Here is an 18,818-nt window from a genome sequence, read left to right as displayed (position 1 = left end):
CTTCACTTTCACTTTTCACTTTCATGCATTGGAGAAGGAAACGGCAGCCCACTTCAGTGTTCTTGCCTGGAGAATCCCAGGGATGGGGGAGCCCGGTGGGCTGCCGTCTCTGGGGTCGCACAGAGTCGGACACGAGTGAAGCGACTTGGCAGCAGCAGGCAGCAGTGGAGGTGGTAAATTCTCAGGTTATAGATACATTCTAAAGAGAGGGCCAACAGGATTTCTGGGATGAAATCTAAAAGAGAGAAATTAACAACGAGACCTGAAGGTGAAATTATTCTGTATGATACTGTAACAGTGAATATAAGATAGGAAGTATTTGTCAAAACCCACAGAACTTTACAGCACAAAGAGTAAACTTTAATGTACACAAATTAAAAAAAAAAAAATCATTTAGGTATCCAAGATGGGATGTAGAATGTGACATTCTGAGTCGAAATATATTACAAATGGATGAGGTAATTTCACGGAAGGGGTAGGGGGAATGAGGTGCTGACCTCAGTAACTGTGGAAATGGACAGAATTGAGAAGACTAAAAGCAAGAGGAACTGTACATGGGCTGTTGTTTTCTGCATGGTATACAGTTAACAATTCTGAAACTATACACACACACTGGAATTGCACTATTGAGTCAATGGATGGCAGATGGTGGGAGCCAGGTTTGTTACAGTTGGGAATAGAAGGTTATAGATAAGCCAGAGGAGGCTGGATGGTCCACGTGGATGGATAAGTGTTGTGGATATCAGTAAAAGTCATATTTAGATTATTACAGATACAGACAGCTATATATATATATATATAGAAAGAGGGGCGGGGGAGAGGCTAGCCTTACACACATATGTCTCTTGCCTCGCATTTTCTGAGAGGGCCTAGAAACGGGAATTCCAAACAGTAGCAATAAGCACACCTAGCACCCAGACCTTGGTGTCTAATATGATTCTCCAATACAATGAGCCAGGGGCTCCTTAGAGAAACGGTTAACTCTAGGACTGAAGCAGGAAATATATAAGATGAGCCTGTAACAGAAAGTAAGAAAGTGTTCAAAAAAAACAAAACACATTGATCAGGGTATGTCAAAGGGATATAAGACCCACTTCGATGGCCAAAGCCAGAACAATCTGCCCAACAAAATAAATTAAGTAGTCCTGGATTATAATCCAAAGTATGAAAAGAATTATTCAAGGCCGTACTGATATTATTTAATAAGCAAACAAACTTCCCAAGGAGAATTTAAAATAATTTATGTAAATAATCTGTCTTAAAGTGTGAAGTATAACTCCACACTCCTTAAGGATGGGCTGTGCATAATGACTTCCTTCCAGGAGTACAATATGGAAGAGTAGTAGAAGGAGAGTAACTTTACAGTGGAAGAACTTGACTACTTCAAGCTAGTGATCTGGGGTAACATCGACAGTGATGACGTATACTGACAGTACGTACCCCACTGTGACGGTGTGAGGTACACACAGCATAGTATATACCCTGTGAGGTGATGAGAATGGCACTTTACCTCCGGGATCTTCCTCCCCCAAACCTGTAACTCCAATGTCATCATAAGAAAAACATCAAACAAATCCCAAACGAGAGTCATTTTATAAGATATCTGACCAGTAATACTCAAAACTGTCAAGAAGACTTTTCTACACGAAAAGTCTGAGAAACTACCACAGTCCTAGAAACCTAAGGAGACACGACTAAACATAATGTGGGATCCTGGAACAGAAAAAGGACTGAGCAAAGAAAAAACTGAGCAAATCTGAAGAAAGCATGGACTTTAGTTAGTTACCAATACTGGTTCATTAACTGTGACATAAATATTATACTAATGTAAAATGTTAATAATAGGGAAAATTGTTGGGGGGACATATGCGCCACTCACTGTAGTATCTTTAGAGTAATTTTGAAAATCTAAAATTATTCTAAAATTAAGTTTATTGGAAAAAAGTCAACATTTCAAAATAAATAACCCTTCAAACATGTATAGATGTCCAGACTTAGCAAACAGAAACTAAGTCTTGTCTAACACAGAAAAACCCAGATTCCAAGTATCTTGGTAGGGTGTCCTTGGCTTCTAATGAAATGATTTTAGAATTCTGCTCTGAGACTTCAACTGGAACAGAATGGGTAACAGAAAATCAGTGTCAGGAATTACTAACTACCCTGTGCTGTTTACCCAGACCCCTCCCATTACAACAAATTCCCAAGAACTGCTCAAAACTGAGTTCGAATTTTGTCCTATGCAAAGATAAGCCATCTCCCAGAGCAGTAAAAGCTGGCAGCCAGTGGGCTGAAAAAGACGGGCAGATGTCCTGTAAAATGTCATTCTGATGTGGTTGCCACAAGAAAAAATGTGGTTTCACAGATTCATTTCTCACTTCTCTCAAAAAAAAAAAAAAATCAGCAAACACGCATTGTACATTTATTAGGCCTTTTGCATTCACCATCTCATTTAACCCTCCAATCAACTCTATACACCCATTTTACAGAGGATAAAACTGAGAACCAGAGAAGCAACCAGAGCTCGCCCACAGTTACCGAGTAATACGGTACACTAAGGATCCGAACCCCGGCCAGACTGACTCCGGAGCTCTGGCTCCTCCGAATGCTCCGCCCTTGGGAAGAAAGGCCAGGTCACAACTGTGAGGAGCACCGGGTCTGGTCCCAGCTCAGAGTTAAGGCGCTGGACACGAGCAAAGCAAGGCCCTCCGCCACCCTGGGAGTCAAACTCCCCTCCGCAAGTCACTTCCGAACAAGCGACCCAGGAAGTTATTTGCGCCAAACACGGAGCGGTCCCCGGGCCAGCAGAGCAGCGCCTCCGGGACAGGGGCAGCGGCGCCGGAGCCTAATCCCCGCTCCTGTACCACAGCCTCGGCGACGACGCCCCGCCCCGAAGCCCGAACCGACCGCGGGGGCTTCGGTACTCACCTCCCGCGCCGCCGCGCAGCGCCCCCCGGAAGTGGTTTCTTGCGACCTTGGGGCCCGGAAGTGACGCCCCTAAGCAACCAGCTGGCTCGGTTCCGCCCCTCCGCGTTGCTAGGGTTGGTGGATCCAGGCTGCTGGGCTTTGTTAGCCTTTTGTCCCAACCCTGTGGTTTGGAGCTGGAGAGAGGCCTACAGAAGTGAAAGCCAGGCTCCCTCGATTCTCTAAGGCTCTGTATCACAGCCCATTTCAGCAAACATTTATACACGTTTATAGACGCCTTCATTTTTTTTTTTTTAAGTTTGATTTACAAACTAGTTTGTAAGTTTTAGGTGTGTTTGTAGTGGTGTGTAAGTTTTAGGTGTACAGCAAAGTGATTCAGCTATATATATATATATATTTTTTTTTTATTCTTTTCCATTATAGGTGGTTATAAGATATTGAATATAGTTCCCTGTGCTATACAGTAGGCCCTTATTGTTTATCTATTTTATGTTTGTTGTTGTTGTTGTTGAGTCGCTGAGCCACGTCTGATTCTTTTGCGACCCCATGGACTGTAGCCTGCCAGGCTTCTCTGTCCATGGGATTTTCCAGGCAAGAATACTGGAGTGGATTGCCCTTTCCTTCTCCAGGGGATCCTCCCAACCCAGGGATCGAGCCTGCATTTTCTGCATCTCCTGCTTTGTCAGGTGGATTCTTTACCACTGAACCTCTAGAGAAACAAGCCCATTTTACACATAGTGTATCTGTTAATCCCAGACGCCTAATTTATCCCTTCCCCTCATCCTGTTTGGTAACCATAAGTTTGATTTCTATGTCTGTGAGTCTATTTCTGTTTTATAAATAAGTTCATTTGTATCATTTTTTAAAAGATTCCACATGGAGGTGATATCGCATGGTATTTGGGCTCCCCTGGTGGCTCAGATGGTAAAGAATCTGCCTGCAATGCTGGAGACCTGGGTTCAATTCCTGGGTTGGGAAGATTCCTGTGGAGGAGGGCATGGCAACCCACTCTAGTATACTTGCCTGAAGAATCCCCATGGACAGAGGAGCCTGGTGGGCCACAGTCCATGGGGTCACAGAGAGTCAGACACAACTGAGCAACTAAGCACAGCACACATGGTATTTGGCTTTCTCTGATTTACTTCACTTAGTATAACAATCTTTAGGTCCATCCATATTGCTGCAAATGGCAATGTTTTTATGACTGAGTAATATTCCATTGTATATACATACCACATCTTCTTTATCCATTCATCAATTGATGGACATTCAGGTGGTTTCCATGTCTTGGCTACTGTGAGTAGTGCTGCTGTGAACACTGGGGTGCATGTATCCTTTTGAATTAGAGTTTTCTTGGACATATGCCCAGGAGTGGGATTGCTAGATCATTTGGTAACTCTAGTTTTTTTAAGGAATTTCCATACTTTTCTCCATAGTGACTGCAGCAAATTTACGTTCCCACCAACAGTATAGGAGGGTTCCCTTTTCTCCACATCCTCTCTAGCATTTGTTATTTGTAGACTTTTTAATGATGGTCCTTCTGACCATTGTGAGGTGATACTTCATTGTAGTTGATTTACACTGTATAGATGCCTTAATTCCATGTGAGGCCCTGAGCTAGGAGCCTGCAATGCAGAAAGGAGACAAGCACAGTTTTATAATTCAGACAGAAGCAAATTATTAAAATTCATTCAAAACATTCACCAAGTACCTACTCTATGGCTTGTGCTGGTTGTTGAACTAGACAGATGGAGTCTCTGCCCTCACAAAGCTTACAATTTGAACCCACTATCATATAATGTGACAAGTGTTTGGATGGCAGTACAGTTCCTGACTGAGTGTGGGTTGGGCAAATAATGAAGGGGGAAGGGAACTCTAGTTGGACATGGTAATCAGCCTCCACTTTGGACCTGAATGATTTTTGAATCATAGGATCCATGCCCGTGTATAGCCCCTTCTCACACCAAATAGGGCTAACAGATAGTTAATAGGATATAATGGAAATCATGGAGTATGAGTTCCAAGATTAAGACATAAAAGATATTGTTCTTCCTCTTTGCGCTCTTTTCATCATTCATGAGGGATCCATATTATGATACTCAAGCAGCCCTGGGGAGAGGCTTGCATGAATGATAACTGAGTCTCTTGCCAACAACCACCTCCAACTTGCCAGCTATATGTGTGAGTCATCTTGGGAGTGGATCCTCCAGCTCCAGCCGAGCCTTCAGATGACTGCATCCCTGGCTAAAATCTTGAATATGATTGAGAGACCTTGAGCTAAAAACAACAAAATTACTCTTCAATTCCTGACCCATAGAAACGATTTTAAGTGTCTAAGTTCCAGGGTAATTTGCTTTCAGCATACAGAACTAGTACAGAGAAGATCAAGGAGGAGGAGGGGGATGCCAGAGATTCAAAAACAAGAATGAGACCCCATCTTTCCCTCAAGGAGTTCATTTTCTCCTAGAGGACACAGACAGAAATGATTATAATTCATTCAATATCCACTATCACCCTTACTGTGTGAGATGATCTGGAGGATCCAAGGATGTGTTTCTGCATTCATTCAACAGATATCTATAGTTTCTACTCTGAATCATACACTATGGAATCAGGAAGGCCAATAGTCAGTAGGTTGGTCCCTACCCTCTCTGTGTTTAGAGGTTAGGGGTTATCTGACACCTTCATTAATCAATTGCAAAGAAATGTATATTATTAACCATGAGATGTATAAGGAAGAAAGAAGAGGAAACCATGAGAGAGTAAATAACATGGGAAATGCAATCAAGAAAGGGTGATCAGGAAAGGTCTCTCTGTGGAGGTAATATTTAAACTAAGAAACAAAGGATGGATAGGAATTTGCCAGGCAAAAGAGGCATAAGGATAGTAGGAGGTGGGAAGGCTGTTGAAAAGGCTTGATGCGTAAAAGAGTGGGGAGAAGCTGAGGCCTGAAAGGTACAAATATTTAGGGGAATTCCCTGGTGATCCAGTGGTTAGGACTTAGCACTTTCAGAGTCCAGGTTCGATCCCTGGTAGGGGAACTAAGGTCGCACAAGCTGCACAGCATGGCCAAAAAAAAAAGAGAGAGAAAGTAATGTACAGATATTTTAAGATAAGACTTGGTGTTTGTCCTGGAGGGGCTCACGGTGGGGTGTGGATGAGGAGGGCCATAGGAGATGGAGATGTCTTATGTTTTGAATTGTGTCCCCCAAAAATGATTTGGTGGAGAACCAACCCCAGTACTTCAGAATGTGATCGTATGCAGAGACATGGTCTTCGCAGAGGTAATCAAGTTAAACTGAGGTTATTAGGATGGACCCTAACCCAATATGACTGGTATCTTTATTAAAGGGAGAAATTTGGACACCATGCACACTTAGGGAGAATGCCATGTGAAGATGGAAGCAGAGACCAGGGTGATGCTTTTACAAGCCTAGGAATGACAAAGATCGCCAGAAAACTACAGGAAACCATGGGAGAGACGTGGAGGGGATTCCTCCCCACAGCCCTCATCCTTGATTTCTGATTCCTAGCCGGCACAGCCGGAGAAGGCAATGGCAGCCCACTCCAGTACTCTTGCCTGGAGAATCCCATGGATGGAGGAGCCTGGTAGGCTACAGTCCATGGGGTCGCTAAGAGTCGGACACGACTGAGTGACTTCCCTTTCACTTTTCACTTTCATGCATTGAAGAAGGAAATGGCAACCCTCTCCAGTATTCTTCCCTGGAGAATCCCAGAGACGGGGGAGCCTGGTGGGCTGCCATCTATGGGGTCGCACAGAGTCGGACACGACTGACGCGACTTAGCAGCAGCAGCAGCAGCCGGCACAACTGTGAGAAAATAATTATCTCTTGTTGAAACCACCCAGTTTGTGGTACCACATTATGGCAGCCCTAGCAAACTAATACAGATGTGCAGGTGCTTTGAAACCTGTTAATATCAGTATCCAAATGTGAAATATTCCCAGCACGGCTGCTGCAAGCACAGCTACTTCCTTACTCTCTGGAAGCTTCTGGAGGGATCCATCTGAGTCTTACTCATCTCTGCGCCCTGCCTGGCTTCATTAGCACCACAGCACGGTGGAGAACTCTGCGGCATGCTCATTCTTATCCATAACATCTCTGTGAGGCACACTGTTTGCACGATGAAAGAGAAAAAGTTGCAAAAAGCATGGTGTCTGCTCTGAGAAACATTTCCAAACTAGATGAACGCAACAGGGTGAACCAGTTTGAAATGATTAATTATAGCTGCTATTTATTGAGTATTCACCAGGTGCCCAGCGCTTTACATATATCAATATTCTCCCAGCAGCTTCCCTGTAAAGCAGATATTATTATTCTCATCTACAGGTGAAGAAAAGCAGGACCGGAGAAGTTAAGCAACTTCCCCAAGGCCCCACAGAGATGGTGTGTATAACCACTGAGCTACCTAACCAAGCTGTTCAAGCCAGATGGGCATTCCAGGCTTGAGTGCTCTAGGATGAAGGGAAGGATCAACAGGGAACGAGGTATCCAGGAGGGCTTCATGAGGAAGGTGGCTCAATGTGGGTCCCAGATGATGGGCTGAATTTGGATATGGGCGAAGGAAAGTGGGGTTTTCCTGGTGGCTCAGACAGTAAAGAATCTACCTGCAATGCAAGAGACCCAGGTTTCTGAGTTGGGAAGATCCCCTGGAGAAGGGAATGGCTACTTACTCCAATATTCTTTCTTTTTTCGTCCTCTGTGATTTTTATTTTTAAAAAAATGTACAAAAGAGAACAATTTAAGGCCTATCAGAAATGTGGAGTCCCAGGCGGGGGCCCTGCCTCAGCCGGGTCTCTGCACTAGGAGGCTTGTCCAGCTGCCCATCATATTTTGTCCCTCTGGGACACAGGGGGTGTTCAGAAGCATACTGTGGCCCTACTCTGTCACCCCAGGCTGACCTCTGTCCCCACAGCCTGGGTTAATGCTCTGCTGTCCCTGTCTTGAAATTCTTAATTCTTGAACAAGTAGCCCCACGGCTTCATTCTGCAAGTTATGTAGCCGGTCTTGTCTGTCTTCCTTTGAACCTGTGTTTTTCAGGCCATGCAGTACCCAGGCAGTGCTCATGTGCTGGAGTGTGTGGAGGCACCCAGGCGCTCCAGCCTGGGACAGGAGTCTCTGGTTTTCAAAGGTTTTAAGGCTGGAGCCGCTGCACCTGCCACCCTTCAGCCTCATATGGCCCTGATGGTCTGCTTTCCTGAATACCTCGTTCCTAGGCGCTCTCGCCTCCTGGACCTTGCAGTATGGCCTCGACTGAGGTGCTTGCTCTCTGAGCCCCACTCCAAAGATGAAGGGGACAGTCTCCGAACATCAGTCAGCTCTGACCTTCTTTGACTTTTCCTCTTGCTTGCCTGCCTACCAAGCTCTTGTTCATACACCAAAGCCTTAGCTAAAATGCCCTTTCCCCAGGAAGCCTTCTCCACTCCCTCTTTGGACTCTCCCAGCTCGCGGTCCTTTCCTCTGGTCCTTGGGTCTGGAAGTATTTATGTCTGGTTCTGTCGCTCCCAGACTGGAGGTTTCTGAGGGAACATAGGCCGACACAGACTGGTCGAATGGTTTCTCAGATCCTACTGTGGGTATCTGGTACCTTATGAGGACCAGTCCAGATACGTCAAGACTCCAGACTGGCTCTTCCCTTGTGTGATGTTGGAATGGCCCCATTTTGTTCTGAGACTCAGTTTTCCCAACTTCAATGTAGTCAGCCCAGTCTGTTCTTCATCTAGCCACTCCTTGCTCATGTCCACGGTGGCTGGAAGCATGTGTAAACACCTTATCCTTTGAAGTTTCCACTTGATGCTCAGCAGGTCATGCAGCAGGGCCTCCTGGCCTCGGAGGGTGGGTTGGGATCATCCTCGGAGTACAGGGGTGGTGGACGGTAGTGGAACTCCTGGATGTAGGCAAAGAAGGGGACTTCCATGCTCACATCAGGGTCTTGCAGTAGTGGCAAGAGGCTCTGTTCCATGGCTGCCACCTCCTCATCGGGCACCACCTCGGAGTACTCAGGAGGGGCTTCAGGCCGCTCTGGCAGGAACCCCAGCCCCCAGTCCATCAGGAAGCTGGCATGGCTGCCCACGCTGGATGAGCGGCTGCCGAAAGGGTACAGGGGGATGGTGCCTAAGACCAGTGGGAGCTCCAAGAGCAGCTTGGATGAGCCCGGGATGTCCACACAGACCCTGAGGGCATAGTCCACGTGTAGCAGACGACCGTGCAAGATAGAAGGACGGGAGGGATCCGCAGAGCCCGGCCCTGCCACAGTGCCCGCCGCCTGGGGCCCACAAGCTCCCCCGAGAGGCTAGCCACCACGGCTCGCTTCTGTTTTCGGGCACCTCGCTCCATGAAGGTCTGGGTCTGGACCACGGCTGCCCGAGGGAGCACGGGGCACGTGGAGCCGTTGTCAATCTCAGCGAAGACAGGGATCACTTCACCTGGTGTGTAGCCCTTGCCGTCGATCTTGGCTGAGAGGGAGACAAGGCCACGGTTATTGTACCAGGATTGGGCGATCTTTTCCCGAGCTCCGGCTTGAGGGGCCAGCAGAGCCGGTGTGTTGCTGTCCACAGGCTCAATAACAGTAAACGCCTTCTTTGTCCGACGGGCAGGGACCAGGGCCGGTGGAGGGTGGCTTTGATGCAGTATCTGACACTGCCGTGTTTGCCTTCAAAGGAAGTCACTAGCATCGGTGGCAGCTGGAAGCTGAATGGGAATTCATGACGCCCAGGAGGCAGCGTTGTGGTCTCTCCAGTGCCTTGTCGAACAGCATCGCCGCGGGGATACGAACTCGGCCCCTGGCTTCAAACCCCCGGCGGCTCTACGGCTGCAGCCTCAGAACTCGATCCCACCAGGCGCGCACAGGTGCACTTGAAGGTCGGGCCAGAGACTCCACTCCAGTATTCTTACCTGGAGAATTCCCTGCACAGAGGAGCCTGGCGGGCTACAGTCCACCAAGTCGCGAAGAGTCAGACACGACTGAGCAGTTAACACATACACAAAGGAAAGTGAGGCACAAGACTTGCTTTTCCACCTCCAAACCTTTGCCTTTGTTGATGTCTTCACCTCTTCTCCCTGCTCTTCACAAGAGAGGCTCATTCGCATCACTCAGGGCTCATCCCAAACACTACCTTTTCAGAAACATTTCCCATGATCACCTTTTCTAGCTAGTTATTTTTTCTAGAAATGGCTCCAGCAGTGTTGTTCATCCCACAGGGTAGGGTCTTTTCTGCCCTATGATTGCTTGGACCAACTACATACAATGGAAGAGATGCTGTGTCCATCTCAGACTTCGCGCCCAACTGGCCTGAAGGTCAGCCATCAGCTAAGAGGTATGACCAGCCCTAGACCAGTGAGCTGTGAGAAGTCCAAGCCACATAGGGAGGAAGGGAATCTGAGCAGACACCAGACCTAGAAGTGAAGAAGCCATTTGGAGAGGTAGAAAGATAGACAGATGTGTGATAGAGCAAAGATGGTAGAATGTTAAGTGTAGAATCTAAGTGGTAGGCATAGCATGTGCTATACAATTCTTTCAACTTTTTTTTTTTTTTTGTATATTTGAAATTTTTCACTACAAAGTTGTGAGCAAAAAAGAAACCATCTTGGAATGGGATGCCTCAGCCCCAAACACCTCAACTTATCCCACTTGGAGCAGAGGTGAACCTCTCTGCCCAGCCTTTCCCAAATTCCTGACCCACAAAATCATGGATGGATATTTTAGGCCACTAAGTTTTGGGGACTAGATTACAAAACTTCTCTAAGTAGATCTCTTTTACTTTCTATCACAGCTTCCTGCCTATTTCCTTTATAGCATTCATAACAGGTTGTCTTATGTGCTTGTTGTCATCAGTCTCTCCCCTTCTAGGATATAAACTCTGTCTCCATTGTTTACTCCTACCTCCCAGCACCTAGCACCCTGCCTGGGGTACGTGTAGGTTGAAATGAATGTTTGTTGAGTGAGCAGGACATGGAGCTCTTCTGAAGAGTACTACAAGAGAATATGGAATTCACAGAGTTGGGGAAAAACTGCCATTTGTCTCTTGGGCTGCCCAAAATCTGAACCCGCATTTGTGGGACTCCCAAGAGGTAGGAGGAGACAGGCCCCCCTCACTGTGGCAGATGGATGGGATGAACACACCCTCTCCTTAGGCTGGAGCAAAGATGCTGAACTTAACCACGACCCATCAGAAGCCCCCACTCCAGATTCTGAACCTGGGGCAGGAGTGCCAGCTCGAAGGGTCCCAAGTCTAGGGCCTTGTTCGGATCAACTGGATCCTGGCCACTCCTGACCTTGGGTGGTTCCTGCCTGAGCGCCTTCAGTCCTGCCGTGTTCCATTAACTCCTTCTCTGCCCTTAGGTTTGGCTCCAGCAAGAAACGAGGAATGTTGAGTGTGGTGCATCCTGGTAAATCCAGAATGTATCCATTGGTGAAGAAGCATATTTTATGTATTTCCCTCCAAATGGGGAGGACATACTTTATGTGCCAGAAAGGCAAGGAACACATTCATCTTGGAGCCAGCAGAGCCTAAACAATAGTGGAGGCTCATCATATTTTGGATTCTTTCTCTGGGCCTCCAGGAGCCTTCTAGCAGATAACCAACTCTGATAGTTCATGGACTGTTCTCTTGCTTTCTACAAGGTGTGAACTTGAACTAAAGGCTAGATTTCACACTTGAGTGTCTATAAACCCATGGTGGACTTCCCTGGTGGTCTAGTGGTTAAGACTCACCTGTCCGTGCAGGGGACATGGATTTGATCTCTAGTCCAGGAAGATTCCATATGCTGTGGGGCAACTGGGCCCATGCCCCACAGCTCCTAAGCCTGTGCTCTAGAGCCTGTGCTCCACAAAAGAGAAGCCGCTATAATGAGAAGCTCATGTATCGCAACTAGAGAGTAGCCCCCACTCATGGCAACTAAAGAAGGCCCACACATATCAATCAAGACCCAGCACAGCCAAAAATAAATTAATTCGTTAAAAAAATTATAAACCCATGGTTTGTTGTTGTTGTCCAGTCACTAAACTGGACACATTTAGTGTCCATAGAAGCACACCAGGCTTCCCTGTCCTTCACTATCTCCCAGAATCATGTCCATTGAGTCAGTGATGTTATCCAACCATCTCAACCTCTGCTGACTTCTTTTGCTTTCAATCTTTCCCAGCATCAAGGTCTGTTCCCATGATGGTCATTGGTCATCAAGTTCGGCTCCTCACATCAGGTGGCCAAAGTATTGGAGCTCCAGCTTCAGCATCAGTAAACTCAGATCCTAATACTGTGCTCTAAAATATTCCAGGAGCATGTCTGCTTCAGAGGAGGAGAGGTTCACCCATGGGCTCATTAAGTCATCACACAGGACTTCTATCAGAAGGTAGAGTACACATCAACACCACAGAGGGTTTGCCCTTCCCAGGAAAATCCAGATGCTATAACTTGTTCTCAAGACCCCAGGTTTCCCACAGTTTTGAAACCTGAAAAGTTGTATCCAGCAGAAATTCACTGAGAGCCAACTATATGTCAGGGAAACACTGGAATAAGATCTTAGGCTCTGGTGAGAGAGACAGACATAGATACAAACGAACACAATAAGATATTTTGCGTTTCTACAAAAGAAGTGTGTGCAGAACGACATAAGAACCCAGAAGAAGCATCAGACTTTGCTTTCATTGATCATGGAGGGCATCCTAGAGTAGGTGACATTCAATCTCCAGGAGGAGGTTACAGCTGAAGCAAAGACCAGGTCAGGGCTCATACTTCCAGAGTACTGAAGTTCTGGAAAGAGTCCAGAGCTTCATCTCCTTGAAAATCCTTCAGCCATGGAAGCAGCAAAAACTTCACAGGAAGCCAGCATCTGGATGGTGCTAATTACCTCCACCTTTATGAAGTGCTGCATTAAACCAGGCACATGAAAAGATGTTCTGCATCACTAATTATCAGAGAAACGCAAATCAAAACTACAATAAGATATCACCTCACACCAGCCAGGATGGCTATCATCAAAAAACCCACAAACAATAAATACTGGAGAGCATATGGGAACCCTCCACACTTTTGGGTAGGAATGTAGATTGGTAGAGCCACTATGGAAAACAGAATGGAGGTTCCTTAAAAAGCTAAAACAGGAGCTACCATATGACCCTGCAATCCCACTCCTGGGCATGTATCTGGAGAAAAACATGATCCCAAAAGATACACGCACCCCGATGTTCATTGCAGCACTGTTTACAATAGTCCAGACACGGAAGCAACTTAAATGTCCATCAGCAGAGAAATGGATAAACAATATGTGGTACATATATGCAATGGAATATTACTCAGTCATTAAAAAGAATGAAATAATGCCATTTGTGGCAACATGAAAGGACCTAGAGAGTGTCATGCTGAATGAAGTAAGTCAGACAGAGAAGGAGAAATATCATATGGCATCCCTCATGTGTGGAATCTAAAAAGAAATGATACAAATGACCTTAATTACAAAACAAAGACAGACTCGCAGACTTCATGAAGGAGATTCTAGCTGCCATGGGGAAGAATGGGGGGAAGGGATAATTAGGGAGTCTGGGATGCACATGCACACACCGTTATATTTAAAATGGATAACTAACAAGGACCTACTGTGTAGCACATGGAACTCTGCTCAATGTTATGCAGCAGCCTGGATGGGACCAGAGTTTGGGGTTTAGTTGCTCCATCATATCTGACTATTTGCAGCCCCATGGACTGTATGTAGGCCCCCAGGCTCCTCTGTTCATGGAGTTTTTCCAGGCAAGAATACTAGAACAGGTTGTCATTTCCTCCTCCAGGGGATCTTCCTGACCCAGGGATCAAACCAATGTCTCTTGTGTCTCCGGCATTGGCAGGCGGATTCTCTACCACTAACACCACCTGGGAAGCCCTTGGGGGAGAATGGATACATGTATATGAATATCTCTTCAACGCTCACCCGAAACTATCACAACAGTGTTTGTTAATCAGCTATACCCCAATACAAAATTTTTTTAAAAATCCACACTATTCAATTATGCACAACACAAGCAGAGTCATATTTAGTGGAGATCAGTTCACTTGTTCTGTGAAGGCACTTTTCCAGCTAAATAATGATGGTGCCTTTTAATTGTGCACTACCTTTCTTCTCGGGAGCTTTAAGTGGGACCATGTCCCCAGAGGAAGCCAGAAACTAGGTGTATCATCTCCATTTTGTAGTTGGATGAACTCAGTAAAGAGATCTGGCCCTAGGCACACAAATCGGAATCTTAACTCCTCCCCAGGGCCCAGCTCAAATTACCTTGTCTTAGAAGATTTTTTTGTTTCCCCCATCAGAATTCCCCTGCTGTACATGACCCTGGAAGAAGCTGAGAGAAATGGCTGAGCTTCACTTTCTACAGACCTTGTGTTAGACACTTGATCTGCAATTACTCACTTGATCCTGCCAACAAACAGGAGAGTGCATTCCCATTTCACAGCCAAGGAAACTGAGGCACAGAGATGCTGAGTGACGGGTCTTCGATTATACAGCTAATAAGTGTTAGGATTCAAGCCCAGGCCTCCAAGCCCTTTGTCTTAACCACACAGAATCCTGGCCCATTCATTCATTCATTCAACAACTATTTGTTGAGCATCTACTGTATACTCAGTGTTTGCTAGGAGTATAATACTCGCTAGGGATGCAGTAGGGAAGAAAACACAGTCCCTGCCATAACAAAGATTATCACGTAGCAGGGAAGACAGATATGAAACACTTTCACAAACAATTATTTAATTACATATCAGGCATCAGGCAATGTTAGCAGAATTTAATTGAACTAGGTAAGACACTAGCAAGCAAGAAAAGAAATCAGGTCTCTGGGTAGCTCTTTCTTGTCTGCAATTCAGGAGTCAGTCAACTCTTCCTTTTTTCTTAGATTCAGTAGCTAAGCAATGCCTGCAGATGCACACAACTGCTTTGGGAGTTTCCACAGACCACACTTCCTTCTCTGAATCATGGAGTTCCCAGGCTGTAAAATGGGGATGAAAATAGCAAAAGACTGGAAGTAACCCAAATATCTATCAACAGGGGACCACTTAAATAAGTGATGGTACATCTACAGCCATGGAATATGCAGCTATTAAAAAGCACGAGGCAACTCTAAATGCTAGAGAAGGATCACTAAGATCTGGATCCTGGTGAGTCACGGAGTGACATACTCTTTTTAAAAAATTATTTTATTTTTCTGGCTGCACTGGGTCTTTGTTGACGCGCACAGGCTTTCTCTAGTTGCAGCGAGCGGACTTCTCATCGTGGTGGCTTCTCTTGTTGCAGAGCACAGGCTCTAGGGCATGTAGGCTCGCTAGTCACAGGGCACAGGCTTAGTTGCCCCCATCTCATGTGGAATCTTCCTGGATCAGGGATCAAACCCACGTCCCCTGCATTAGCGGGCAGATTTTTAGCCGCTGGGCCACCAGGGAAGTCCACGACTTACTCTTAGTGTGTGCCATTTTGTACCTTATTTTGCACTCTATGCAGGTACCTTATCAAAATATAAATTAATCAATTCAAGAACATTTTAATACAGCATTTTGATGGGTATAAAAAAGCAGCAAAATAGCCCTGCTCACGTCGGCCCATTTCATGGTGTTACTGTTAGTTTCAAAGGAGAGGTTAGATTTGGCAGCCCTTGGAAAATCTAAAACAATTAGAACACATGTTGCTTCTAATGAGATAAGAGAGGAATAAGGGCCAAACAGAGAAGAAAGGAGGAGGAGAAGAGGAGAAAAACAAAGAGGCCATGCAGAGACTGGCAGAGAAAAAATCCACAATTACTTTAGTGCCACTGAGACCCCAAGGCAGCTGTGCTACCTGCTTCTTTCTAACCAGCTGCCAGGTTGCCATGGTAATGTAATAGCCTGTGATAAGCTTATTTATGATTCTGAAAACATTAAAAAAAAAAAAAACAACCCACCAGCAAGCTGCAGATATGCTGCAATGAGCAGAGAAGATGCCTGCATGAGAGGAGGCGTCAAGGTGACCTTCCTGAGGATTGAGGTCCTCCCTTGAAAACTGGTGGGGTCAGCCTAGAGCAGAGGGTCACAAACCTGAGCATGTAGCCAAATCACCTGATGTGCTGTGCTGTGCTTAGTCGCTCGGTCGTGTTCGACTCTTTGAGACCGCATGGACTGTAGCCCACCAGACTCCTCTGTCCATGGGGATTCTCCAGGCAAGAATACTGGAATGGGTTGCCATGCCCTCCTCCAGGGGATCTTTCCAACCGAGGGATCGAAAACACAGATTGTGAGACTTCCCTGATGGTCCAGTGGTTGGGAATCCGTCTTCCCATACAGGGGACACGGGTTCGATCCCTGGGATCGATCACTGGGATACCGCATGCCACAGGGCAACTGAGCCTGTTCTTCAGCTAAAGAACCCGAGAGCCACAGCTATGGAACCTGCACACTCTAGAGCCCGGGTGCCGCTATGCGAGAGCCGCGAACCACAACGAAGACCTAATGCAGCTGAAAAAAAAAAAATTTTTTTTAATTAAAAGATAATAATGATTTAAAACACACACACACACAGATTGCTGGACCCATCCCAAGAGATTCAGATTCAATAGGTATGAGGTGGAGCATTTCTAACAAGTTCTCAGGAGGTTCAGAAACTGAGGCTTGGAGACCAGCATCCTAACCATCTCAAAAGGCCTCTTGTACTCAGGATTCCATGAGCTTTGGGCTCCACCTCCCGCTCGCCCTGAAACAGGAAATAATGCTTCAGTCTTTCGGGGTAAAGCACGTTCATCCCCTCCATCAGCTCCTCTGTTAACTAAGGAACTACAACACCCAGTGTGGGTTGTAAGGTAGCCCCAAACACCGGGTGGGCCAAGGCCTTTGAGGGCAGTTTCCAAAGCCAAGGCCAATGCCTCATGCAAGCAATTGCCTGGGAAGATTGGCCGGCATACCAGCTGCCTTTGCCAGAACTCTCTTGTGGGGCCAATTAACTGGGTGTGATGGCCAACAGGTGTCATGGGGCCGGAGGAAAGGCGGCTGCCAGTCAAGACTGTGACTGAGCTAGGGCCAGGGCTGGTGGGAGAGGATTTGAAACTGACAGAAGCCAAATCTTCAGGCGCTGTAATTTCCCGCAGTGGGATTCTGATGCCCCACAGAAATGGAAGCAGGCAGACAAGTCCGAACACCCAACCCCGTTTAGTGCACACAGCATCCCGAGTGAGAAAGCTCCCGGCTGGGGCAGAATGCAGTTTTAGTGACAGGTCCCTCCAAATTCAGGATTTCTTGTACATTCAACAAATATCTGTAGAGCACCAGAGGTGTGCCAGATGCTATGATGGGTGATGCAAACGTGGGCAGCGGGCAAGAGTGGCCCCAGCCGTTATGGAGCCTACATTTAAGTAAAAGGAGACAGACATTATTCAAAGAATCAGACAGTTTAATTGTGCTGTGGTTTTGTAAGTGAATGATCTTGTTCTCAGGAAATAATGCTTAAGTATTTCAGGGTAAAGGGGCAAGATATCTGCAACTTATCTCAAGAAGTTCAGAAAAATAATCATATATCATATATTATCTATACATTTATGATTGTATATATTACCTATATAATCTATTACATATATACATACACGGAGAGAAACAGGGAGAGAAAATGATAAAGCAAATGAGACAAAATACTGACAATTGTTGAATGGAGGCAGAGTATATGGGAAGGAGTTCTTTGTATTGATATTATTCCTAGAATTTTTCTGAAAGCTTGAAGTTATTTCAAAATTTGGATTTTAAAAAAGGCTCACATTATGAAATGGCACCTTGTCCTTCCTCTTAGCATTACAGGTTTTGCCAAAAGAACATTTTTGCGTCAAATATTGATGTGTGGAAGTGAGGGAGCTGGTCTGCTAAACCAGTAGTTTGAGATACTAAACTGTCATTTTTGCACCTTTGAATACTTGAAAGGCTGACTTTGTATAAATGTATCCTCTGGTTTCCTAGATATTGGAGATATTTAGACCATAATTTCATTATGAGTAAATGAATAAATATTCAAAAAATACAAAAGGATCACATAAAAACATGACAAATTATAAACAGTGAAGAGTGCTGTTTTTTTTTTTTTTTCAAGTATGTAACGGTGGTGAGGACCTAAAGACGAAGTGGTTTGTCTTAGATAGGGAGATCAAGGAGGGCTTCCTGGAGGTGGCAGGTTTGAGCTGAGGTCTAAGTGGAAGTTGACCAGAGGAGAAGAGTTACCTTCCAGGCAGAGGACACAGCTCTGGCAAAAGCTCTTTGTAGGAAAGAGCAGAGCTCATTAGAGGAATTGAAGAAAAGAAACGGGGCAGTTGGAGCTGAGCTCTGCACGTCCTCTCCTCCGAGCGTGATGGTGGGGAACTGGTGGGGGTCAGGGTTTCTGGACAGGGCTGCTCTTCTGGCCCCAGACAGGGTCTGTTTTGTTTCTCTCCTACCCTTCTGCCCTTTCCAGCTCATGTTCTCTTGTATCTTCCTCTGGCTCCCCACCGAACCCAGGTCCTAAGATTCTGCTCGAACGCAGCTCCCCAGGCCGAGGCCCAGGATCCCAGCAGCATATAGCAACATGGTCTGACAGCTTCTCACTGGCCCCTTCCCTGTAGCTCCCTCTCAGCCTCCAATCCCTGGTTGCCATCCATCAACCCTTTTACCTGCTATACAAAAATCATCGGGCTGTCATTTAAACTTATTTCTACAATTTGCTTCCTGGGCCTCAGGCAACCAGCTCCATCTGCAGATGGCTCCGTGCAGTTTCCATCTGGTCTCCATCCACTGCTGGTTTTTCCGAGAGCTCACATGGAGCCACCTTTCAGATGTCTTCCGGGGGCTCAACCGAGAGCAACCGCAGGAGATTTTGGACCACGAACCTGCCTGATAAAAGCGTGGCATCCTT

The 18,818-nt window shown here is 46.1% G+C and overlaps 1 protein-coding gene and 1 pseudogene across 11 annotated transcripts in view; both read right to left on the bottom strand.

The window, feature by feature from the left end:
• The window catches only part of MANBAL (mannosidase beta like), a 28,442-nt gene extending 25,222 nt beyond the window's left edge, over positions 1 to 3,220 (bottom strand). For 4 of the 11 annotated variants that reach the window (XM_015474192.3, XM_005214891.5, XM_015474194.3 and 1 more), the window contains exon 1: positions 2,926 to 2,958. Coding sequence is in view for 1 of the 11 variants with exons in the window: in XM_025000887.2 (XP_024856655.1) it covers positions 2,926 to 3,205 (280 nt within the window). In the remaining 10 variants the exon portion in view is untranslated. 11 annotated transcript variants of the gene reach the window in all.
• Positions 3,221 to 8,658: 5,438 nt separating this feature from the next.
• Positions 8,659 to 18,385, bottom strand: LOC614284 (arrestin domain-containing protein 2-like; annotated as a pseudogene).
• Positions 18,386 to 18,818: the final 433 nt, after the last annotated feature.

The sequence above is a fragment of the Bos taurus genome, chromosome 13 (genome assembly GCF_002263795.3).
Source record: "Bos taurus isolate L1 Dominette 01449 registration number 42190680 breed Hereford chromosome 13, ARS-UCD2.0, whole genome shotgun sequence".
Taxonomy (NCBI): domain Eukaryota; kingdom Metazoa; phylum Chordata; class Mammalia; order Artiodactyla; family Bovidae; genus Bos; species Bos taurus.
Note: the sequence above shows the minus strand (reverse complement) of the source record. Positions and strands in the feature narration are given on the sequence as shown.